This window comes from Lepidochelys kempii, chromosome 5, assembly GCF_965140285.1.
Source record: "Lepidochelys kempii isolate rLepKem1 chromosome 5, rLepKem1.hap1, whole genome shotgun sequence".
NCBI lineage: Eukaryota > Metazoa > Chordata > Testudines > Cheloniidae > Lepidochelys > Lepidochelys kempii.
In genome coordinates this window covers 51,078,199-51,103,336 of record NC_136384.1, presented here as the reverse complement: position 1 = coordinate 51,103,336, position 25,138 = coordinate 51,078,199, and the positions used below count along the sequence as shown (strand labels likewise).

The following is a 25,138-nucleotide window of genomic DNA, read 5'->3' as shown; positions in this document are numbered from 1 at the left end:
TAACCACCACAGTCAATATTGGAGTGCTTTACAAACTATAAACCAAGAGAATATTCAAGATATAAATACCTCCTTGCCCAGCACATGGATTTTTTTATTAAATATTTTTAATGTTGTTAGTTATGGCAGAGAGATGTCTTGTATTTTATTCTGACAGTGGCAAAGTTTGTCCCAATCTTATCTTCTAAGGAAGTTTCATGGCTAACTATCAGGTGCTCTATCAGCTCCCACTAGTCTCACTTTTGTTCTTGCAGAGCACAGCTTAATGGCAATATTGAAGACCACTTGTCCAATCCTTTTGACAGCTTTGACGGTGAAGACCAGGACATTAAATTTAATCTGGTATTTCCCTGGAAGCTAATGTAGTTACCAAAGCACCAAGGTGATGTGCTTATATGTATGGTGCCTAATAAGAGAGTTTCACATGTCCCAGAGGCTTTTTCACTGTCTCTTAATTCCTAGCTATATTGTGTTTTGTACTCATCAAGTCTGCCATGGTGGTGGTGACAAATAATTTGAAACGATTCCCTCTTCTTCACAGCAGCTCTGACTTGTCTGGGTTTAGTTTCACCCAGTTTACCAACCAGCTGCTGAGTTATTTCCGGGGTCGGGGATAACCACTTAACTCCTTGTCTCTTCACAGACAGATTTTGAATTTAATGGGTGAAAGAGCAAAGGTTCAGAGGCCACAAGAGCGGCCAGCTCTGGCTGGGGAGAGTTTCCCCTCGCAGGAACCAAGGAAGTGCGAGGCTGGACGCGCCTAAAGGTCCTGACTGACGGCGGCCGCGCACTGGAGGCTGCAGCGCCTAGCACAATACCCCTGCCAGAGCCAGTGGCAAGCGTCCAGCCCCGTGGGGTCTGGGGCCAGGTTCAGAGCCGCCTCCTCCCGAGCCGGGCCCGCGGAGGTACGAGGGCGGACGCTCCATGGGCCGCAGCGCAGCCAGGAGCGTGCTGGGGTCCCGGGTAACTCGGGCCCCGAGCCACAGCAGCCTCGCACAGGAGCGCGCGGGGCCAGGCGCGAGGAAGAAGCGTTGGTCCACAGCGCCGCGTGCCTGCCGGGGGTGGGGGAAGACGGCACGTCTTACCCCCGTGTAGTTCCCCCCGGGGGCCGGGCACCACTCCCCGCCCCGTTCCAGGCCGGCCCTTCCTGAAGCCGGAACGTTCCTGCTGCGGCCCGGCGCGCCGGTCGGACGAGTTGCAACAGCGCCGAGCGGCTGAGGTTGGAGGTTGGGGGTTCCGGGAATTCGCCGCGGGGAGCTCGAGCCCGGTCCCGGCAGGTCAGCGCCGTGCGCTGGGATCCGCGCGTCCCCCCGACACCCCCCCGCCCCCGGCCGGCCTGGGAGAGCGGGGCGCACGGGCGGCAGGAGCAGGTCGGGGCGGAGGGGAAAGTAGAGCCGCGCACAGGCCCCGGGGCCAGCAGCCTCAGCCCTGCCTCTCCCGGGGGCCCCGGGTAATGGCTCCTCGCCGACTGGCCCCGCCTCAAGCCCTCGGGACTCCCTTTAGCTCTCTAGGAAAGTTAATTTGCTTTAAAAAACAGTCCTGCCCTCCCCTCTGTGGGGCGTGGGAATGAGCGTCATTGGCTTAAAAACGAACCGGTCACAATAAACGCCCGGAACGCGTTCCCCGGCGCGGCGTCATTTAGCCCGTCTACACTCGCCCCCCCCCCCGCCCGCTCAGGAGCGCGCCCATGCCCAGGGCAAAGCTCTACTTGCGTGTTAGTATTATTGGGGGGACCTAGTTTTGACACAAGTAATTCAGCATCTTAAGTCACATTTTTATTGTCAGCCCAGAGACTGGTACGTTGCATTAGTTCCCGATGTGCTATCGCACGTAATGAGACAGAATTTATCAAAATGCCTTTGCTTACAAGGATGTAATCATTTATCCTTAACAGTATCGTAAGCAAGCAGATTTGGACGGACAGACAGACAGACATGGATGACGAGCCTGAAAGAACTAAACGCTGGGAAGGGGGTTATGAAAGAACATGGTAAGCTTTGTTTTATTAATTATTTTATTTTAAGAGAGAAAATTTAATCTAATTTGTATGTAATAAATTGTTCATTGTAGGGAGGTTCTCAAAGAAGATGAATCTGGGTCACTGAAAGCAACTATAGAGGACATTCTTTTTAAGGCGAAGAGAAAAAGGTAAGTAGTCAGTTCTGAAGTACAGGGAACACATTAGGAAAAGCTCATCTCTGATGTAACTATGTTGAAGTCAGAGGAATTACACTGAGAAAAAATTGTCCCCATCAGGTAGATTAAACATACTGCAATATTTATAAGTAAACATACTTTCTCCTTTTCCCCCTTTTTTCCTCATTCTATGTCTTAGATTCAGCCTCCCGTTCCGTAATTCTGTCTATACTTAATTGTGCCAGAAAGAGTAACTTGAGATTTCTCTGCAGCAGGGGTGGACAAACTTTTTGGCCTGAGGGCCACATCAGGGTTGCAAAACTTTTATGGGGGGTTGGGTAGGGAAGGCCGTGCCTCCCCAAACAGCCTGGACCCTGCCCCCTATCTGCCCCGTCCCACTTTCCGCCCCCTAATTGCCCCCCTCAAAACCCCTGACCCATCCAGCCTGTCCCTGTTCCTTGTCCCCTGACCACCCCCGCCTGGGACGTCACCCCTTATCCACACCCCTGCCCCTAACCGACCCCTGACTGCTCCTCCACCCCATCCAACTGCCCCCTGTACCCTGACTGCCCCCCGGGACTCCCTGCCCCTTATCCAACCCCTCCCCGCCCCCTTACCACGCCGCTCAGAGGGGCAGGAGCTTGCAGCCACGCTGCTGTCCTGCCTGGCAGGAGCAGCGGGCCAGAGCGCTGGTGTTGCAGCGCGCTGAGGCTGCAAGAGAGGAGGGACAGCAGGGGAGGAGTCAGGGGCGAGCCTCCCCGACTGGGAGCTCAGGGGCCAGGCAGGATGGTCCCGGGGGCCGGGCCGTAGTTTGCCCACGTCTGCTCTACAGCCTATTTAAGGGCATTGATACTGGGTGGTTCATACCTCTGCTCCCAAAGAAGTTAGGTCCTAAACTTATATATGTGGAGTGCAGTGTGCTGCAACTAGACTACTGAATGTAAATAGCAGAATCCATCTTTGTATGTCCTCTAACAAAATATTGATATACAGATTATTTTAATCTGTTCATTATTGGACTGGCTGGATATTTACCTAGTGCTGTGTGACTTGCACCAAATTATAAATTGATGTTGTTTAAAATTCTGTGTCTAAAAACATTCTAGGCAAAGGCTAGTTTTAATTCACAGATTGATGTTAAGGCATAAAACCCCAAACTTTCAAATATATTATATTTTTGTAAATAGTTCAGAGTGGCAAAGAAGTTCAAAACAAACTCCATTAAAACTCCATAACTCCATTAAAATTTGATAAGACTCACTGCACTGTTTTTTTACTGAGCCTCTGCCCTCCACAGTTTTTCATAGCCCTAGTTGTATGGCTATTTGGAACCTAATCTTTCATCCTTTTTAAATGCATTGATGTTAAGGGTAATTTAGCATGTAATGTAACTGTAGGATTGGCCTTAGTTATTGATGCTGTTTAGAATCCCATGTTATAGTCTTAGCTCAAATTCTTCTGTATTTTTACCAGAATCTTTGAACACCATGGGCAAGTTAGACTTGGAATGGTATGTTTATATAATCCCCTTGACTCTTGTATCTAGTTTTGTTGTGTCTGAGATTATTTGTACTGAAGTGGTTTTCCCTCTTCAGAAAACATAGTGGCTTCAAATCTAAGAAATGTTTTTACTGACTTGATGTGCATGAGTTTGAGGTTTCTTTCTGTCCCAACAGACAGTTTTTTTTTTTTACTTTCGTGAATTGGTGTGTAGTATGCTAAATGTTGAAAGTGTCTGATATTCAAGAGACATGGGTTCTATTTCCCCTGCTTTGTGATACAGTTGAATCGCACAGCCTCTTGGAGTCTGTTTCCCAATGTGTAAAATGGGCATAATGGTACTAGCTTAATTCAAAACAGTTGTGAGAACTGATTGATTTGTAAAACACTGACTTCCTCAGTTGAAGTGACGATATAAATACAAAATATTATTATTCCATAATCCTTTTGAGAGAGGATGAGAACAGTGATAATTTATCAGGAGAAGATCTCTGCTCACATTGTAAAAGGAGGATGGAGAGGAATTTAACCTCTTTAATCAGCAGCAATTAAAGAATCCTTAAAGGCCATTATGCTGTTCCATACTCTAAATATTGCCAATGTGACAGAGAAGGCTGTACATATTTTCTATTTAATGTACTTGAAATAAACAGTAATTTTAAATTACTGTCTTATAAATTTGTTTCACGTGAGTTTTAAAAGTTTATCTTAGTTTCAAACCAAGAATTTGTGGAATTAATATCCTTTATGATTATGATTCAGATGCGTCACCTTTATGTGGTGGTAGATGGATCAAGGACTATGGAGGACCAAGATTTAAAACCTAACAGGCTTACTTGTACCTTAAAGGTATTTATTTTATCAAAAGTATGTTAACCTACCTTTGTTGTGATGTCTGCAGATCACATCCATCTGGGCTCGAACAGGATTGCAACTACCTTTGACTAATACTTCTGTTAATGCTCCCATCTGCCTCTTTCCTTTTTGTCTGTTGTTTGTCTTACATATTTTGCAAACTGTAGATCAGTGATTCCCCGACTTTGTAGTAAGGCGACTCACCAGCAATGTTTGGTTGGTTGTTGTTGCAACCCACCATTACATATTTGCACCCTCTGTTCTGGCACTGCAACCCTAATCCCGGCCCAGTGCGAGGACTAGGAGAGGAAGGGCATGTTTGGAGAGTGAATACACCCTGCACTGATCCTGCAGTGGCAGCTCCTATCCAGGGTGTGTCCCCCTCCAGATGTTGTGACCTGGTGCACAGGAGCGCAGCACCTCTCTCTCAAATTTGGCCTTGCTTCCCCTCCATGGTGACCAAATTTGAGTGGGTGGCACTGCAATACCATATACCAGGTAGCAACACCTGGAATAGGGAGCTGGGCTCAGCCCCACGGGAGAGGAGCTGCCACTGTGGAATGAGTATGGGGTGAGCTTGCTCTCCAACCCCCAACTTTCACCAGGCTGGGAGAAGTGAATGCTTGGCTAGGCTGTGCAGTGATGGGTTAGTCTGGCCCTGGTTGTGGTGATCCGTCTAGAATATTCCTGTAATCCACTGGTGGGTAGGGAACACTGATTTGGGAAACACTGTTGCAAACTCTGTGAGGTAAAGGCTGTCTTTGTGTTTGTTTTGTACAGTAACTAGTACAATGGGACTGTTTGGCATCATTAGACACAACAGAAGTAAGAGTAATAATAATAACGTTAGGAGGGCTTTGGAGACGTTTAAACAACAGAAAGTGCCATACAAAGAATGTGGGAATTAGCAGACGGGGGGTATCACCCATAGCATGCAGTGGAAAGAGAACAAATACACTTTACACTTCTTAAAAATAAATTTTAATATTTTGTACTGAAAATATGCTTCAGGTCCTGCTTGAGTCTGTGATAGTGACTTATTCCAATTTAGATAGGTATGACGACTACAGTGGACTGAACTTGATGGAGATAAGATGTTGCCCTGATAATAACTAAGCATTAAAATTATGTTTTAAAATGTGTATCATTCTGATTTCCTATACAAATAAAACATTTTATTATGTGCCGTATTTATAGCAACAATTTTAGCTAACATAGGCAAAACTTTCGTATTTTGCTGAATCAAATACTCTGTTTTCCTCTTTTCCCTGTAATACAGTGATGGACCCCCTGCAGCCCATCAGGGTAATCTGATTGCGGGCCACAGGACATTTTGCTGACGTTGACTGTCCGCAGGCACAGCCCCCCCAGCTCCCAGTGGCCGCAGTTCTCTGTTCCTGGCCAATGGGAGCTGCGGGAAGCGGCAGCCAGCATGTCCCTGCAGCCCGCTGCTTCCTGCAGCTCCCATTGTCTGGGAACGGCAAACTGCAGCCACTGGCAGCTGTGGGGGGCCGTGCCTGCAAACAGTCAACGTCAGCTAAATGTCCTATGGCATGCAATCAGATTACCCTGATGGGCCGCATGTGGGCTGCAGGTTGCCCACCACTGCTGTAATATCTTCCATGTGTTCAGAAGTATCGATAATGTAGAGTCCTTGGTGTGAATTAGGGGAACACACTTTGTTTAAACTTCAGAGCTTTTTTTAAAAAAATTAAGTAATTATCAGTATTTCTTTTGTGTGAATGGGGAAGACCCTCTGTTCAAAATAACGCTAATCTTCCATGTGTTAACCAAAATACTGCTTAGTTTTGGTTAGTGAATTTGAGTCATATGGAAGGTGGAATAAGTTTGGCTGAATATGACTTAGTCCCGGATCTATTCCTGCAAACAGTTACATGTGTTTAACTTTACGGACGTGAATAATGCCAGTGACTTAATTGGTATACACACATGCTTAAAGTTGTACAACCGTTTGCAGCATTGGGACCTTAATTTTTGCTAACTAGATTATTGGTCACAGAAAATAACTCAATAATCATTACCACTGATCTGTATTACAGATTAAAATTTCAGCTGTTGTCTTAATTCTAACTAATACTGTTAGATCTATTTTAAATTTGCTGCAGAAATAACACTAGTATAGTTACCATATACTTAATGTAAACTGAGATTTTTTTCTAAAGTTTCTGAAGGGTACTATGCACCCAAGGAGTGTAGAGGTGGAGGATTAGGGTGTTTATAAAAGTTCTAAATGGTTTTATTAGTACTGTACTATCATTTTAAGAGATATGAAATGACTAATGTATTGAATTATCTAATACTCAGAACTTTTTCTTATAGTTATTGGAATATTTTGTTGAAGAATACTTTGACCAAAATCCTATTAGTCAGGTAGGTATGTACACCTGTGTTGGAAACGAGATTCATTGTTACTGATTAAGAAGTTGTCTGAAAAGAAAGTTGGAAGAACTATTTTGAAGTTTTCATTTAATTTTAATAATTTTCCAACAGATTATTTTAAATTAGTAGTAGTCTTTTCCTCTTTCTCTCCTGATCTTGTGTAAATTTTTTTTCCTATTAAATGGTGAGAATGAGAAATCAATTGAATACTGATTTACAGTTTTTCTGAAGTACAAATGCTAACACAATTAGGATTTGGAATTGCATTCTTAAAGACAGGAAGAAGATGTAAAGAGACATTTTAGTCTTTAAGGGCTTGAGGTACCAATAGGGTGAAGAATTAAGAATATATTTTCATCTTAATACAAAGGGAGTTGTGCTAGTAATTTCCTGTATCTCAAGGTGAGAGCTGGTTTCAAATTACTGTGCTTGGAAAGAAAGCCTGCAGAGAAAGATGTAGGTATTGTAAGCACTGATCCAAAAAGATCTATCTAACAATACATCGGGTATACGAAGAATGTAGATCAAATTGTTTGTAACTCACTAATAGAACTATTTCTTGCAGATTGGTATAATTGTAACTAAGAGTAAAAGAGCTGAAAAGCTGACAGAACTTTCAGGTAGGAAAGAAGTATCCTTTTGTATTAGAGAATCATTGTCATCATAACTGTTGCACTCTACAGCTCTGATCTTGCAACTTATTCCATACAGACAGACCCTAATAAAGTTAGTAGAGCACCAGAAGGATGTAGGGGTCCATGTTAGTGGATCTAATTGCAGGATAGTAGTCTGTTTTGAGATAAATTTCTGATTGGTCAGGGAGTCTACTTATGCTTAGAAATATAAATATATGTATGTTTAAGAGCAGCAATCAAATTTCAGTATTGATTTTTCTCTTGATAACTTTGTGCATGTAATTTGTATTGACTGCCAACACATGAATTTCTCTATTGCCTCCCTTTCTGCTCTTTTTTTCCTCTCACCAACTTCCTCTTTTATATACATTTTCATGACTTGGTGCGAGAGCCGTCTTCTCGGAGCACTTCCTGTTTGGAACAGCCTTCCTGTATTTCTCCCTCATCAATATTTCAAATATCCTATGAAAAACATACCTTTTTCCCGATACTGGTTATTTTCTTTCTCTCCTTGTTATCTGTTTTAACTTTGCAATTGTAGTTAATGGAGGCCTTATGATCTAGTGGATTAGAGATGAGGCTGAGAAACAGGAACACTTGATTTTTGATTTAAGTTCTGCCACTAACAAACTGTGTGGCTTCAGGCAAGTCATTTAACTTCTCTTTGTCTACTTAGCCAATCTACTACCTTGTTTAGGTGCTTTGAGGGTGATTTAATGTTTGTACAGTGCTTTGAGGATGTAAAGGACAATGTAAGTACTAAATAGTATTGTTACTAAAACAATTTGTGATACAGTTCACACAAGGATATTTTTGGTTTATGTATATCATACTGTATCAGTATAAATTTAAAAAAACTTAGTTGTACATTCTTCTGTTATCTTACCATTTCAGGTGAGTTTTGTTTTTTGTTTTTACTTATAGGAAACCCAAGAAAGCATACAACTGCTCTGAAGAAAGCTGTAGATCTGACCTGCCATGGAGAACCATCTCTGTATAACTCTTTAAATTTGGCCATGCAGACTTTAAAGTTAGTATATGCAGGTTATTATAGGTTTTATTCTTTTGGAACAACAGAAACTGATAAAACGTTGATTGGGAGTAATGCCTTGCATAGTGCTGCACTGATCCTTCTGAGATACTTTAAGGTGTTATTGCAATACAAATAACTAACTTCTGCTTTGTACACGCACAATCAATGTAATTGTCATTTAAAAATAAAAAAAAAGCATTTAATATTCCCAGACAAAAACCTGTTTATGCTGCTGTTCAGATGGGAGTATGTAATTGTTAGGAAAAATTGGAAGCATTATTTAATACTAGTAAGAAGTGGGAAACTTTGGTTTTCTGTTTCTATAAGAGCACAAAGTATTTATCAAAACATATAAACAAAACATAACCGTTAGATATCTATAACATAAATATCAAATGTCGCCTTGTCTTTTGGTTCACTCTTCAGTTTCAACACCTTGGAGAAACAATTACTGCCAAAATTAACACTTTGAGTATTTGTGTATATGATTTCATTCTCTTCTTTGAAGAGGTAGGCAAGACCACAGCTGTTACATGTAAAGAGCTGAAAAGTGCAGATTTTGAACTTTTAACTGCATATTAATTAAAGCAAAGAACATATTAAAATTTTTCTGCATAGTAAGTGGTTCAGCTCTTCAGATATGAACAGACTTTCCATGGTGCACTCCAAAGCTGTAAAGTCAAATGGGAAAGTGGTGTAAGTAATAGTCTGTAGGAAAGGTTTTAATGAAATTGACTATGAGGCTAGGACAAATGGAACCTGGGTTACTGTAGCAAAAGGAGCAATTGATGAATTATTTTTTTAATTATGATAGTGTGTAAAGGCCCCACTCAGGATCCAAGCCCCTTTGAGCTGGGTATTGTACAAACACAGCTGAAGACAACATAGTCCCTGTCCTAGAAAGATTAAAATCTAATAACAGATGAAAGTTTGGAAATGGGGATATAGCAGACAGGTAAATGAACAGGATGATGAAATACCATCAATTTTGTTAGTTTTCTATTTTTATTTGTAACTGTTTCTTTTTAATTTGGCTGTAGAGGTAGGGTCTGGGGGAATGGCAGGAGTGGGGCTAGTTAAAGGTATGAGAAAAGGAAGGAGGGGGAAGAGGAACAGTCATGGCTTACCACTTGCGCCAAGGTCATCTGGCTGAGTTTTGTATGTATCACATGAAAAGTGAGCAGCTTTTTAGATTTTTGCTGGGAGGGAGCTTGCATGGTAAATAAGTGGCATGAGAGAAAGAATGGATGTTTGAGGGAGAGTCTGACTGGTGAGCAAGAAAGGCCAGGAACAATGACAGAGTAAAGGTGGTGGTGGATATTGCAGTAGGTTACTAGGACAGCTAGTTAATGTGGTTCTAAATTAAGAGCCTGAAAAGGAAAGACAAGAAGCTTGTTGTCTGAGTTGATGGTGATTTCTTTTTCCTATAGGGAATTGAAAATGAAATAAAATAGATCATCTTAAAGCATTTGCTGTATTCTGATATGTGAAAGTGAGAGAGAAATAGAAAGACACAATAAACTTTGAGAACCCTGCTCTCTGTGAAAGATGTCATAGATTTGCATCTCTGAATTGACCACAGAATAAAGTTTAAAAAAAGTGCTCGGAGATTTGTTGTGGTGGTTTCAGACTGAATCTAATTTATCCCTGGAGGACTGTGGTGGGATAACTTCAAGAACTATAACAAGCCATCAACTGAAAGGGACATTTCAGTAGGTTAGATTTTGGAAAAGTATGACCTTATTGTGGGAGCAATTCTGTGAGGGATTTACGTTATCCTTTAGTGTTTGTGGGCATTAGCCATGTGTTTTTCTGAATTTTGTACAACTGAGTACTAGGAAATGTTACTCTTGGGGACACACAGCATCAAACTTCAACGTACGTGTATGTAATTGTTATATTCTTAGTTTATAGCTAATTTAAATATACATCTTTTTACCTTCTATAGGCACATGCCAGGACATACAAGCAGGGAGGTTTTGATTATCTTCAGTAGCCTGACAACATGTGATCCATCTAATATCTATGATCTAATTAAGGTATAGAAGTGAAGAATTAGTACCACTTAAAAAAAAAAAATGTTGTTGAAGCATCATTTTTTGTCATTACTTTTTAATTGAAAATGTATGCACCTTTTACAGTTTTCAGTTCTGCTGATGCATTTGCGTGTTTTTTGTTTTTGTATGTGAAGTGCTTAAAGGCAGTTAAGATCAGAGTATCTGTCATCGGCCTATCTGCTGAAGTTCGAGTTTGTACTGTACTTGCCCGAGAAACGGGTGGTAAGTATATAGACTGATTCTGAATATACATCAGTAATAGTCATTTAAGTCTGAAAGTAAAGTAACTGTTTTGACAATTTTGTAAAAATAAATTTTGATGTTTAAAGAGGATGTATTTTTTTGACCATACTGTTGTGTTAGGAGAATATTTCATAATTGCTCCCTCCGTTTAAAGAAGTCATACAAATTCAGTAGATTTGATACGTAACTGTAGCTGCTGATTTGGAAGAGAGATGATTAAAGAAATAAAGATACCTGAAAAAGTCTGTAGGTAAACTGTATCATATTAAAGTTAATAAACATGTATTACCATTCGTGACTACAATGGTTAGTGGGAAAAAAATTGCATTGTATAAGTTAGTGTGGAGAGGGAAAGGTAGGCTCTCTCTATCTAACATTTTAGAGGTACACAGTCATACTTGTATATTTAAAAAAAATATGTAGTAACTATAGGTAACATCCCATATATTTTGCACTATTAGCACTATACATTTTTACTTAAACTGTTTTCAAGTTTTGCCTAAACTTGATATTCCAGGTTTTTTTCTTGTTCATGGTTCTGATCTCAGTAAAACTACCCATACGTTATTTGAACAGCTATTATGATTGTGGTGTTTTCGTATTCTTAATACATGACTCTCCGCCAACTCATTTATTTTCTTCCTCCATGATAGGAACATACCATGTAATTTTAGATGAAAGCCACTATAAGGAGCTGCTGATGCATCATATTAGCCCTCCACCTGCCAGTTCAAGTTCTGAATGCTCCCTTATTCGAATGGGTAGGATTGTATTTTATTAAATTTTAAGTGCAAGATTTAAGAATCTTTGGTGTAACATCCTCTTTTGTGTCTTCTGTATTAAAATAATATGAACAAAGAAGCTGTTTGGAATCTGAAAAACATATCGATACATAATTGTTTTCATTTTAAGTTTTCAGTTTTAGCAAACTGAATTCTAATATATTTAACAATATACCTACAAACCATTTAGCTATTTAAATTAAAAATTGAAAATTAAAACAAAAAAGAGACAAAACTCCATTTTAAGTGGGTAGTAGCAAATTTTACACAATATTTCTTTGTGCGGTAGTGGAAAAATGTGATATGTAAAATATTAAGAAGATAAACCTGAAAAGTGTATCTCTCCATTTGTATTTCTGTTTGCCATCTTATCATGATGACTGCCTTCTGTACCTTGGCCAAAACCCATGAGCCTTTTAAATGCATGCCAGTATTGCTATGTGATTAACAAATTGGGCATATATTAACAGAAATCTTGTCAGCATGTTCCTTTCTAACAACTGGAATCAGCTCCTTGGCTTCCTCCTGATGGAAAAAGAAAGAGTGTGAGCCTGAAGTTAAACCAAAGTAGCAGCACAATGTTCTGCTGCTGTGCCACTGTGCAGGCTTGATCCCCATTTTAAAACAACTTTCCTTTCATTTCTCAAAGTGAATAAATATATAAAAAGTAGACACTTGTGTGTAATCCTTATAATTAAATTATTTAAGTTTTTGTTTTTTCAGTCTAATCAGGGGAACAGAAATAAAAAAACTATTTCCTTGGTTGAGATGAGCTATAAAAATAATAACTAGAGGAGGACTCGAAGCTACCTAGGACCTCCAGAAAATATTGTATTAACCATCACACTGCATTCAGAAGGATCGTGTCTCTGAAGTCTGAACATTAAATGATTTCCCTTAATTTCTGACTTGAACCATAATTCCCTTTAATACATTGTTCTTTCTCCTTCTGTACTATCTCATCTAATTTTCTGTGTAATTGCCAAAAAATTGGGGTTTGTCAGTTTCACTCTAAGTGGGGGAAAAAAATTGTTTTTGTAAGGAGATGCAATACAAGATTTGGAGGTAGAAGTAGGAAGAGAACAATCATGATGGATTTAATATCTAGGAAAAGGTGCATTGATTTCTGTAATAACGTGAAATATTCTAAACAGTAACCCCTAACTTTTTAACTTCTCCACTCAAATAGGAAATTGTTTGTTGTATGTTACCAATGCATATAGTGATGTAATATTTTTCTTGGCTCCTAAGGGTTTCCTCAACATACCATTGCGTCTCTCTCTGATCAGGATGCTAAACCATCATTTAGCATGGCGTAAGTAAAATATGGTTACTTTTAGGCATTATTAGAACTCTGTGGTATCTAGATAAACTTAGAAAATGCTGTATTTGCACTGAAAGGTACAAAACATCATGAAAATGGGTAGGCAGCAGGTGTGCTGTGACCACTGCTTATGACATTGTTCATGAGAGACAAGGTGGGTGAGGTAATATCTTTTATTAGACCAACTTCTTTTGGTGTGAGAGACAAGCTTTTGTGCTTATACAGAGGTCCTCTTCAGGCCACTGCATACAACTGTTCATAATAGTCTCATTTTATCTTGTACTGCTAACATCTGTTTGTATGCAGCTGTTGTCTCTTATCTTATACTTTTAGATTTTAAGATCTTTAGGTAGCGTCATCTTTTGGTTGGTTGTATAGTGCCTAACACAATGGAACCCTGATCCCTGACTGGTGCCCTTAGGAGCCACTGCAATACGTATACACTTTTTACTATACTATAGCAAATAATATAAATCAGCATCCTTAAACATGGTGTTGATAAAGAAAGAATACCTGGAACTGAGTCTTCCATTCATTTAGTTGTTAATGTATAGTGAAATTGAAAGCTTGATGAGCAAGAGAATGCCCTTCTTCGTGAGAAAAGACAGTAGAGGATTTTTTTTTAAGTTTCAGAAGGAAAAAAATGGTTACTCACCTTCTCATAACTGTTGTTCTTCGAGATGTGTTGCTCATATCCATTCCAATTAGGGGTGTGCGCACTGCGTGCACAGTCGTCGGAAAGTCCCCCCCCCCCCCCAGCAGCGCCTGGAGTGGCGCCTCCATGGCGCTCAATATATGACCCTTCTGACCTCAGTTCCTTCTTGCCAGTTACTCTGACAGAGGGAAAGGAGTACTTGTGGCACCTTAGAGACTAACCAATTTATTTGAGCATGAGCTTTCGTGAGCTACAGCTCACTTCATCGGATGCATACCGTGGAAACTGCAGCAGATATTATATACACACAGAGATCATGAAACAATACCTCCTCCCACCCCACTGTCCTGCTGGTAATAGCTTATCTAAAGTGATCATCAAGCTGGGCCATTTCCAGCACAAATCCAGGTTTTCTCACCCTCTACCCCCCCACACACAAACTCACTCTCCTGCTGGTAATAGCTCATCCAAAGTGACCACTCTCCCTACAATGTGCATGATAATCAAGGTGGGCCATTTCCAACCTGGATTTGTGCTGGAAATGGCCCATCTTGATTATCATGCACATTGTGAGGAGAGCTGTCACTTTGGATGGGCTATTACCAGCAGGAGAGTGAGTTTGTGTGTGGTGGGGTGAAGGGTGAGAAAACCTGGATTTGTGCTGGAAATGGCCCAACTTGATCACTTTAGATAAGCTATTACCAGCAGGACAGTGGGGTGGGAGGAGGTATTGTTTCATGATCTCTGTGTGTATATATAATATCTGCTGCAGTTTCCACGGTATGCATCCGATGAAGTGAGCTGTAGCTCACGAAAGCTCATGCTCAAATAAATTGGTTAGTCTCTAAGGTGCCACAAGTACTCCTTTTCTTTTTGCGAATACAGACTAACACGGCTGTTACTCTGAAATCTGACAGAGGGGAAGGTGGCCGGGTTTGGAATGGATGTGAACAACACCTCTCGAAGAAAACAGTTACAAGAAGGTAACTGTTTTTCTTCTTTGAGTGATTGCTCATATTGATTCCAATTAGGTGACTCCCAAGCCTTACCTAGGTGGTGGGGTCAGAGTTATGGAATCACAGACTGGAGTGCTGCCCTGCTGAAGGCTGCATCGTCTCTCATGCTGGGTGATGGCATAGTGAGCCATTTCCGCTACAGCCGCCGGAGCGCTCCACACCAATGAAGTTGGTGCCGGGTCTTGCTCCGCTGGGGTGGGGTGTGGTCTCAGCACCTCCTCCATAAGGAGCTGCTTTAGGCGGCAGTCTCTTGCCTTTTTTTGTTCTGGGGCGAAACCCTTTACAAACCCTGCACATGTCCGCTTGGTGCGCTTCCCCCAGACGCTTTAAGCGAGCGTCGTGGGGGTTGCCTGCTGGGATTGGCTTATTGAAGGTTTGAACCCTTGGGACTTAGGCATGCCCTGAGTCCCCAAGGGGAGAATGCAGTTGGGGTGGAGGGGAAATCCCCACTCCCAACAGCTATTGATCATAACTGCAGTAAACTAAACTAGAAATAACTCTAAAACTACACTACACAGAAAGGCTAGGGAAAACGAGGAGAGCTTGCTAAGCCAGTCACCACAGTTCCAACAACTGTCACTGGCGGTAAAAAGGAACTGAGGAGGTGCTGGGTTGGGGGGTCATATATTGAGTGCCATGGAGGCACCACTCCAGGAGGCTCCACAGCCAAACCGGGTGCTGCTAGGGGAAAAACTTTCCAATGACTGTGCACGTGGCATGCGCACACCCTAATTGGAATCGATATGAGCAATCACTCGAAGAAGAACAGTGTATACTCCATGAGAGAATTAAAATGCATATCTTTTGTTTTTAAGTCCAAATGAGAGTTTCTCTGTGTGTGGAAAAATTATGACTATAATATAGTGGATGCCTTTTATAAAGTCACTTTCTAGAGGTAAAGGAAATTTCAGTTGTGGGAGGAAAATTAATCTTCTGTTATGGAGGGAAAGCAAGGTTCTGGCTTCTGAGGTGGCCAAATCAAGCATAAATTTCCTCTCTAGAAAAAAGATTTCTTTAAACCATTAGATCTTGGATCACATTTCAAAAAGCTTATTGAACTCCTTATGACATTTCCCTATTCTTGGGTGTTGTTGAGACACAGGGTTAGAAACTCCATTATCAGTGGAAATTGAGCTACTAGGTAACACTTAATAAATTTCTGAATATTTTGCTACTTAAGAAATGGGAAGGTTAATCCCAGGATTTAATTAAAGACCCTGGTAAAGTGTTGGTGTTTTCTTATAACACTTAATTAAGTGGCCATGTCATTTAAGGAAATGTGTATTTAATAGTGAATTTTCTGGTTGATTTGCAACTTTGCATCACACCAAACTCTATGTGACAAACTCTATGTGTGTTCTCCAATTCTGTCCAACAGTTTCACATTTGTCCAAGAGATTTCAACAATATTGATTTCTTCTCTTCCCGCCCCACCCCCAGGCACTTGGAAAACAACAGTGATCCAGGTCTCACGCTGGGTGGATATTTCTGTCCCCAGTGTAGAGCCAAATACTGTGAACTCCCTGTGGAATGCAAAATCTGTGGTGAGTATGAAAAAACAACACAAAGTATATAGACTTGGTGAAAACAAAAGGAGGGAAAACAGAGAGATGATGTAATGGGAGGGGGTCTACTAGACCAGCAAATCAGGAGAAGGAGGTGAATGAAGCATTTCTAGAACAAATTATAGAAATAAGGAAAACATCAGACTTGGTAGGAATGGGGGACTTTAATTACCCAGGCATCTCTTGGAAAAGCAATATGGCAAAACACAAAATGTCCCAAAAATTCTTGTAATGTATTGGGGACAACATTTTGTTTCAGAAGATGGTGGAAGTAACCAGGGGAACACCATTTTAGACTTGCTTCTAACTATCGGGGAGGAATTGATTGCAAATCTGAAGGTTGATGGCAATGTGGGTGAAATGATCATGAAACGGTAGATTTTATGATTCTAAGGAAAGGGAGGAGAGCAGCAGAATAAGGACTTAGACAAACTCAGAGAACTGGAAGGTAAGGTCCCATGGGAGGAAAATGTAAGGGATAAATGAGTTCAGGAGAACTAGCAGCTTCTCCGAGACAATATTAAAAGCATAACAGCAAACTATCCTGATGTGATGGAAAGATATGAAGGATAATAAGAGGCCACTTTGGCTGCACTTGAAAATCAAAAGGGAATCCTACAAAAAATGGTAACATGGACAAATTGCTAAGGAAAGTACAAAAGAATAGCACACACACAAAATCAGAAAGACTAAGGCACAAAATGAATTGTACCTAGCAAGGGACAATAAAAGGCAACAAGAAGAGGTTTTATAAAGACATTAGGAGCAAGAAAAAGTGTAAATCCTGTACTTAGCAGGGAAGAAGAGCTAATAATGGATCACATTGAGATGGCTGAGGTGTTTAATGCCTATTTCTTCCGTCTTCACTGAAAAGATAAGTTGTGACCAGATACTTAACACAATTAATATTAACAACAAGGAAGAAGGATTGCAGACCAAAATAGGGAAAGAACTGGTTAAAGAATATTTATATGTATTCATATTGGCATTGCCTGATGAAATGCACCCTAGGGTACCTTAAGGAATTACCTGAACGAATTTTGCAACCATTAGTAATTATCTTTGAGAACTCATGGAGGATGGGGGAGGAATAGAGAAGGGTGAAGATAGTACCTGTTTTTTAAAAAGGGGGCCCAGGGAATTATAGACCAGTCAGAGGTGAAAGTAAGCCAGTACGGTGTACCAGTAAGAAAGTGGCCGCTGGTATGGGCTGGTACATAGCTGAAATTAAAGTGCTGCCGTGGCAGTGCTTTAAGGACCATATCGGCAGGGGCAAAAGGGGCAGCTGCCCTGGGGCTCGGCTATTTAAAAGAACACAGGGCTCCTGGCCACCACTACTGCAGCAGTGGCTGGAGCCCCAGGCAGCGCTGCAGGTGGCTGGCCCCCAGTCCTGCCCATAGGTGTGGGAAGTAGGAGTGTGGGAGGTGCCACAGCACCCCCACGCTTTGTGCCCAGAGTGGCCCCGTGTTGGGGTCCCAGCCGTCAGCCTCCCACCCGGGGGCCCCACTGCAGGTCTCAGCTGCCGGCCCCTCATCCAGGGTTCCAGGCGCTGGCCCTGGGGGCTCTGCTGCTACTTGGGGTCCTGGCCATGGGGCTCTGGTCCTGGCTCTGGCCTTCACAGCCGCCCCTAGCTATGGTCCCAGCCTGGGGCAGTGAGGGGCGCGGACAGGGCAGGGGTGAGGGGGTGCAGCTCAGCACCCCCACCCTAAAAATTGTTCCAGTGTCACTGGCTATGCCCCTTCTGTCCGAGGCCCCGTCCCTTCCAGGGGCCCAGAGCCGCCCCCCACCTTGCTCAGGGACCCAACAGCCCTGTGTAGCAGTAAGAGATTTAAGCTACTTTCACCCTTGAGACCAGTCAGCCTAACTTTGATACCTGGAAAAATATTGGAACAAATTTTTAAACAATCAATTTTAAAGCACCTAGAGTATAATAGGTTTATCAGTAATAAAGTAATCAGTGTGGATTTGCTAAGAACAATTCATGCCAAACCAATGTAATTTCCTTCTTTGACAAGGGTACTGGCCTAATGAGTGGGGGCGGGAGGGTGGCAGGGCAGCGAAGAAGTAGACATGATTTATCTTGATTTTTAGTAAGGCTTTTGACACAGTCCCACATGACATTCTCATAAGCAAACTAGGGAAATGTGGCCTTGATGAAATTACTATAAGGTGCATAACTGGTTGAAAGACTATATTCAAATAATAGTTATCAATGGTTTACTGTCAAGCTGGGAGGACATATCTAGTGGGGTCTTCCAGGGTTGTGTCCTGGGATCAGTTCTGGTCAGTATTTTCATTAATGACTTGGATATGGAGTGAAGGGTATGCTTATAAAATGTGTGGATGACACTTAAGTACGGGAGGTTGCTTGCACTTTGAAAGACAGGATTAGCGTTCAAAACCACCTTGACAAATTGAAGAATTGGCCTGAAATCAACATGATGAAATTCAGTAAAGACAAGTGCAAAGTACTGCACTTAGGAATACAAAATCAAATGCCCAACTATAAAATGGGGAATAACTGGCTAAGCGATAATATTGCTGAAAAGGATCAGGGGTTACTGTGGATCACAAATTGAATATGAGTCAACAATATGATACAGTTGCAAAAAAAGGCTAATGTAGTTCTGCGGTGAATGAACAAGTGTAAGACTTGGGGGGTAACTGTCCTGTCTGGTGCTGATGAGGCCTCAGCTGGAGTCCGGTTCTGAGTGCCACACTTTAAGAAAGATATTAACAAATTGCAGAGGCTCTGGTGGAGAGTAACAAAAATGATAAATGGTTAGAAAACCTGACCTATGAGTATTTCGTGTTTTCAGTTTTTATTTGTTTAAAAAAAAAAAAAAACTGGGAATTTTTCAGCGTTTATTTTCCAAACCTTAAAAACGGGATGAAATCAGGTTAAAAAATTTTGGGAAAAATTGGATGGGCGGGAGGAGGAGAAAGGGGGGAGGGGAGGAAATACCCAAAAACTTTTCTAATATACACATTTTACTACCGTATAATTTAAACTTTTTTTTTTAAATGTACAAAGGTATATTTTGTGTCTCTCAGAGCTTGTAGTTTTTCCCAGAAATCCTGGTTTGCGTACGCTTGTATAATTTTCTTCAAAGTATCTTCACTCGTGTTGAGCCTCTTGCAGTCATGGAATTAGTCCAATTTTGAAAATATGCACTCTGCATCAGTAGATCCAGGGGATACACTCATAACTTGCTGTGCCACTTTGCTGAAGTTGGGAAGTGTGTTTTGATGTTGTTGTTCTAAAAAGCCAGAACATCCAGTTACGTATTGTCAGGGTTAGGCAAGTTCATGGAATTAGTAAATGCCCCTTTCAGATTTGAAATTTTATCTTTAGTGGCCAGTGGTTGAAATACTCTGGCATAACTGTCATATTCTGCTGCAAAATTCATCTTGAGGAAGGGGTGCAATACCGGACGACATTCCAAAAAGAATCTTTGGCACCAAACACTTTGGGGGTTCAGATTATAGGCCACAGTCATCTCCTATTTCTGGCTGTGTTGTGCTGAAGGTTTTGAGTGCTTGTTTGATTTTTCTTGTGTTCCAGGGTGGGAAGGATTTCCAGAAATAGATGGTTTTCTTGCCATATGTTTCTCCTGCAGCTTTTATGCTCAGTTCAGCTGAGATTTTGGTTCTCAGGATCGGGTCAATATCTTTATTGGCAAACGGCAGTAGTTGGAGAAAATTCGAGTGTTTTCTGTGTGTCACACAGTGACTCTAAGTTTTCAACAATGAATATTACCTTGGTGTGCAGAATCTAGCACTTATTTTGGTTATTTGTCAGTCTCTTCAGAGTTTCTGCTTTAGAACCAACAAACTCAGGATGATCTAGAAGATACATTAGCACAGTCCATGTGTTATTTACATAACAAGCAGCGAAATACAAGCTCATCCACCAATGTGGCACAACACAGGGGTAGTTAATTGGCAATTGGCTCTGCACTCAATTCGCACTGTGTTAAACAAAGCCTTCAGTTTGTTTGCAAGCTTGAAAATGGCCCTGAATCCAGTGATACAAAATTTCACATGTTTCATTTCTCTGTAGCAGTAGCTGCTGACAGCACAGTATTACTCAGATGAGCTGGACTGGTAATACGCAGCAGCTCCGGTTTCTGATTGAGTTTAATCTCCTGTGCAAACGTAGTCATGTAGGAAGCAGAATCTGTATTAGTTGTGGCCACGTTTTCCCTAGTTGGTACATATCAAACATGTCAGTTATTGTTGTGTCAACAAAACCGCTGTCAGCAGAGGGATGAATGTCACATCAGCACAAAACAATGTGGGTTTATTTGCTTTGAAATAAAAAAATGAGAACAAAAAGCCAAGAACTGGATGGTCCAAAGTGTCAGGAGACTCATCACAAATCAGACTAGACTCCACATTTCCGTCAATCTGTTCCATCAGTGTAGGTGCTAAAGCATTGTCGTTTTCTTTCAGGTGCTTACGAGTGAGGTTGTCTGCATTAGGAAGGGTTTTTGCAGCTGGACAGTATTGTTGCACAAAGTCATCAATAGGTCCCTCTGCTATTAACAGCAGTTGTCCAGCAAAAGAAAGAGCACGCACAAATTAATTGACACAATCATGCTGTGCCTTCTCTTTCATTAAAGCCCTGGTAAAAGCTCCTGGTATTGACTGTTTATCCGGAAGCTCGCTTTCCTTCTTTAAGCTTCTTGTGTCGCTTGCTTTCAACATGTCCCTTTATTCTGTCAGCACGAGCACTGACCTCTGTTCCGCAGTACTTGCAGCACAATGCATCCTCCTCAGTCCCATCTTTACCTTTCTTGAAAATGTCTAAGCACTGATTTGCTTATTGGTATTCCGCATAGGTTTGCGTCTTCATCCCATGTTTACCTTTTTACCTTGTCTATCTATAGCCCCCAAGGAGCTTACCTAAGCTTCTGGGACTCTATGTGCTGGTAGTTCAGGGAGAGGCATACCCTTCCCCTGGGAAGGGAGAGCCAAGGGCAGACTTGAGTCTGCTAGGCAACCAAGTGGGAGAGAGGAGAGATACTGTGTAGAACAACAGGTTTCAGAGTAACAGCCGTGTTAGTCTGTATTCGCAAAAAGAAAAGGAGGACTTGTGGCACCTTAGAGACTAACCAATTTATTTGAGCATAAGCTTTCGTGAGCTACAGCTCACTTCATCGGATGCATACTGTGGAAAGTGTAGAAGATCTTTTATGCACACAAAGCATGAAAAAATACCTCCCCCCACCCCACTCTCCTGCTGGCAAAAGCTATCTAAACCCACTCTCCTGCTGGTAATAGCTTATCTAAAGTGACCACTCTCCTTACAATGTGTGTGATAATCAAGGTGGGCCATTTCCAGCACAAATCCAGGGTTTAACAAGAACGTTGGGGGGGGGGTAGGAAAAAACAAGGGGAAATAGGTTACCTTGAAGGTAAAAAAAACATTTCCCCTTGTTTTTTCCTACCCCCCGCCACCCCCCCCAGTCGTTCTTGTTAAATCCTGGATTTGTGCTGGAAATGGCCCACCTTGATTATCATACACATTGTAAGGAGAGTGATCACTTTAGATAAGCTATTGCCAGTAGGAGAGTGGGGTGGGGGGAGGTATTTTTTCATGCTTTGTGTGTATAAAAGATCTTCTACACTTTCCACAGTATGCATCCGATGAAGTGAGCTGTAGCTCATGAAAGCTTATGCTCATATAAATTGGTTAGTCTCTAAGGTGCCACAAGTACTCCTTTTCTTTTTGTGTAGAACAACAGGGGCCCCTGTTGGTTTGGGGAAGGATTGCAGGCATGTCTGCTCAGAGGAAGAGGCAGTCAAATGATTGACAAGGGAAAGCCTGGGAAGAAGAGCGAGCTTGATCAATAGGGAATGAGATGCCCATTCCTGGGAGCCTTGGAGTGGGGAGAAACCATTTTGGGGGTAGTGTGGAACCAGCCACAGAAAGGGTAAGACTGGCTGTGTGGGGATCCTGAAGAACCCAGACCTGTCTATCCAAACCCATAAGGAGATTGGTAGTAACGGAGATAACCAGGTACATAGGGGCCATTACATATCTTTATCTGTGGAGGATTGATTGTTTAAATTCAGTGCCACACTAAATGAACAGAAAGAAGTGGACAGGTAGTGTTTCCTTGTGAGCCAATCGTAGCACGATATTAATGTTTAATTTTCCAACCTCTACCGTGTGTGCACTGTGTTTTACACTGTGGAACTGCTTCAGTTTCAGAGCTGCAGGACACAACAATCGCATAAAGCGTTAGTGTTTAACAAAAATAAGTACCTGAAAAAATACTGAGTGGATTGATAAAGGGGTGTAAATCAGTAAAAACTGAACACCTTCAATAAACCTGGTAATTTATCAGTGAAAATTGGTAAAAACTGAAAACGTGGAACACTATGAGGAAAGGTTTAAAAAAAACTGGGCATTTCTAATCCTAAGAAAAGAAGACTTGGGGGGAGGGAACCTGATAGTTTTCAGATACATTAAGGGTTGTTATAAAGAGGATGATGATCAATTGTTCTCCATATCCACTGAAAATAGGACAAGAAGTAATGGACTTAAACTGCAGCAAGGGAGATTTAAGTTAGATATTAGGAAGAACTATCCTTCTAGTTAGACAGTACTGGAATAGGCTTCCAAGGGAGTTTGTAGAATCCCTGTTGAAGGTTTTTAAGAACAGGTTAAACAAAATAAATGTTAGGTATGGTTTTAGGTATATTTGATCGTGCTTCAATGTAGGGTGTTGGACTAGGTGACCTCTCAAGGTCCTTCCAGCCTTATATTCCGATGATTCTTTACATATAATGGTAAGCAACAACAAAACAAATCCTTAAGCTATTGGGATGTAGAAAAACTCAATTGTGCCTGTTGCAGAACTTGTCCTTAATTCTATAGTCTTGGGTATCAAATAAGTTTGACGCTCTCCGGGCTACAGTGTGTAGAAAGCAATACCATAACAGACGGTTGTGTCATAGACTGGATGCTGAATTCCTTGTGTGCTTGAAACTTTTGTTGAGGACAGTGGGAATTTGGGATGAATCAGAATTTGATCAGACTCCATTTCTTTTGTATTCCAGTATCTTTTATATTCACTTGATTGGCATACATACATATCCAAAAAGGGATTCCTTTAGCAACCAATATAGTTAGATAGTATAGTGGAAATATCACTTGTGCTGGAGGAAAGGTGTAATTTGCCTTCATTGAAGGGCTTGGGCATAGTTATATTTTTATTATAGAATTAAAATAATAATTCACCAACCCTCAAAAGAAGTCATTAGTATACTTTTGTAAACCTCTGCAATCACTAACCTAGATGGAACAGAATGGAATTGTATAACTTCTAATTCTTAAGAGATTTTTAAATTCTATGTGGACTGAGGCAGAAATTTTCCTGTATTCATGAAATCAAATATTTTGCTTTATCTTGACAGATGATTTTTTTTGGTCTTTTTTTTTATTTTGACATTCAAGGTCTTACATTAGTCTCTGCACCCCATCTGGCTCGGTCTTACCATCACCTGTTTCCTTTGGATGCCTTTCAAGAAATTACACTGGAAGAATATAAAGGAGAACGGTATGTAAATCATGCCTGCTATAAAGAATCAACTTGAGCCCTTACAGATCTCATCTTTTGTTTTGAAAATAAGATAAGTTGGCAATGATTTCTTTAGTAGTGGTAGAACTAGTGCATGTTAAGTTAAATGGCTGTGATTTGTCCTTTAAATTACAGAAATGGATATCAAATAATTGTATAAGAAATGACTGTGTAAAATGGTGTTGTTTAACAATTTTTTTCTCTGCTTTCAATAAAAATATTGACTTCTGTTTCATAGCTATTGTCAAGGCTGCCAAGGGGAGATTAAAGATCAACATGTAAGTTATTAAAATGTAATGTAATTTGCACACTGCTTCTTAATGTAATTTAATCTTTGTGAAGGTCATCATGACAAAAAACCTGTATGGAGACCATCATGTTGGCTAGATTGAATTCTCAGTCCTAGCTTCTCACTTTTTCGACTGCAAATCAGCACACTTGAGGTAAGGGAATGTCCAGAGACTCAGGTGTGCTGCTGCTCTTGCTCAAAAAGTTGACAGGGCTAAGAATGAGTCCTGTTCCCACCTCTGGGCATAAGGATGGTGGGAGTCTCTAACGAGTAGAGTAAAATTAGAGAAAAATGAGCTTTGTCAGACACAATGCTTATAGTTGTAGAACTCTTTAATGTAACCCGTACTTATTTTTTAAACATATGTTAGCTGTAGTACTCCTAGGATTCCCAAGTTATTACAGTGATGGGTTTTTTAAGGGTGAGAATTTGGGCAACTCTTAGTTTAATAAGAAACACAATTTATAGTTTATTCGGATTGAATCTAAGCTATATTTAGCCTGAAAGATACTGTCTTTTCATATTGGAAACTTTAATTTGATGTAAATATGCAACATAGTTTTTTGTTTACAGTACTCTATTGCATTACTGTAATAAACAGGGATATTTGTATTTGAAAATTTAACTTAATTTTTTAATCTTTTCACTCAGGTTTACATCTGTAAAGTCTGCCAGAATGTATTTTGTATGGAATGTGACTTATTTGTTCATGATTCTCTGCACTGCTGTCCTGGCTGCATTCACAAGGATCCTGCTCCTCTGGGTGTATGATACCAGGTGTTTGTAGAGATTGTCCTACCTGTTTCATTCTTGCACAGAGTCAAATTAGACTATTCAACCACAGACTTCAGTAAGGCAACTCAAAAACAAGAAGAAATACCTAGATGAATGTGGTAATAAACCCACTTTTTAGTTAATGTATAGAATTGGAATATTTAAATTCTTCTGGTTAATGTTTATAAAAATATCTGCATCATCTGATTCATTTCCCTAACTTGTTTTGAAAGCCTTTGACTTACTTGAGTCATGCTAAATAAAGTGTAAATCTGTAAGTGT

General features: G+C 40.9%; 1 protein-coding gene across 4 annotated transcripts; it reads left to right on the top strand.

Moving 5' to 3' along the window:
• Window positions 1-682: 682 nt before the first annotated feature.
• On the top strand, window positions 683-25,138 carry GTF2H2 (general transcription factor IIH subunit 2). Of its 4 annotated transcripts, none has more exons than XM_073344322.2 (16): window positions 685-1,277; window positions 1,895-1,990; window positions 2,071-2,148; window positions 3,610-3,646; window positions 4,399-4,485; window positions 6,832-6,882; window positions 7,457-7,511; window positions 8,451-8,556; window positions 10,508-10,598; window positions 10,751-10,838; window positions 11,513-11,620; window positions 12,893-12,956; window positions 16,077-16,180; window positions 23,670-23,772; window positions 24,032-24,071; window positions 24,734-25,138. In XM_073344322.2, exons 2-16 carry the CDS (start codon window positions 1,935-1,937, stop codon window positions 24,851-24,853), a joined length of 1,188 nt encoding a protein of 395 aa, XP_073200423.1. In that variant the 5' UTR covers window positions 685-1,277; window positions 1,895-1,934; the 3' UTR covers window positions 24,854-25,138. The 4 variants fall into 4 exon arrangements, with proteins under 4 accessions (XP_073200427.1, XP_073200423.1, XP_073200424.1 ...); XM_073344323.2 differs by lacking the exon at window positions 685-1,277 and adding an exon at window positions 1,285-1,450; XM_073344324.2 differs by lacking the exon at window positions 685-1,277 and adding an exon at window positions 1,656-1,796.

Bases quoted from the DNA above. Each gene is read 5' to 3' on its own strand.
- GTF2H2 (XM_073344322.2), top strand. From the start codon at position 1,935: ATGGATGACGAGCCTGAAAGAACTAAACGCTGGGAAGGGGGTTATGAA. The intron at 16,181-23,669 runs GTGAGTATGAAA...TTGACATTCAAG, and splicing joins TGTGGAATGCAAAATCTGTG to GTCTTACATTAGTCTCTGCA. The intron at 23,773-24,031 runs GTATGTAAATCA...TCTGTTTCATAG, and splicing joins GAAGAATATAAAGGAGAACG to CTATTGTCAAGGCTGCCAAG.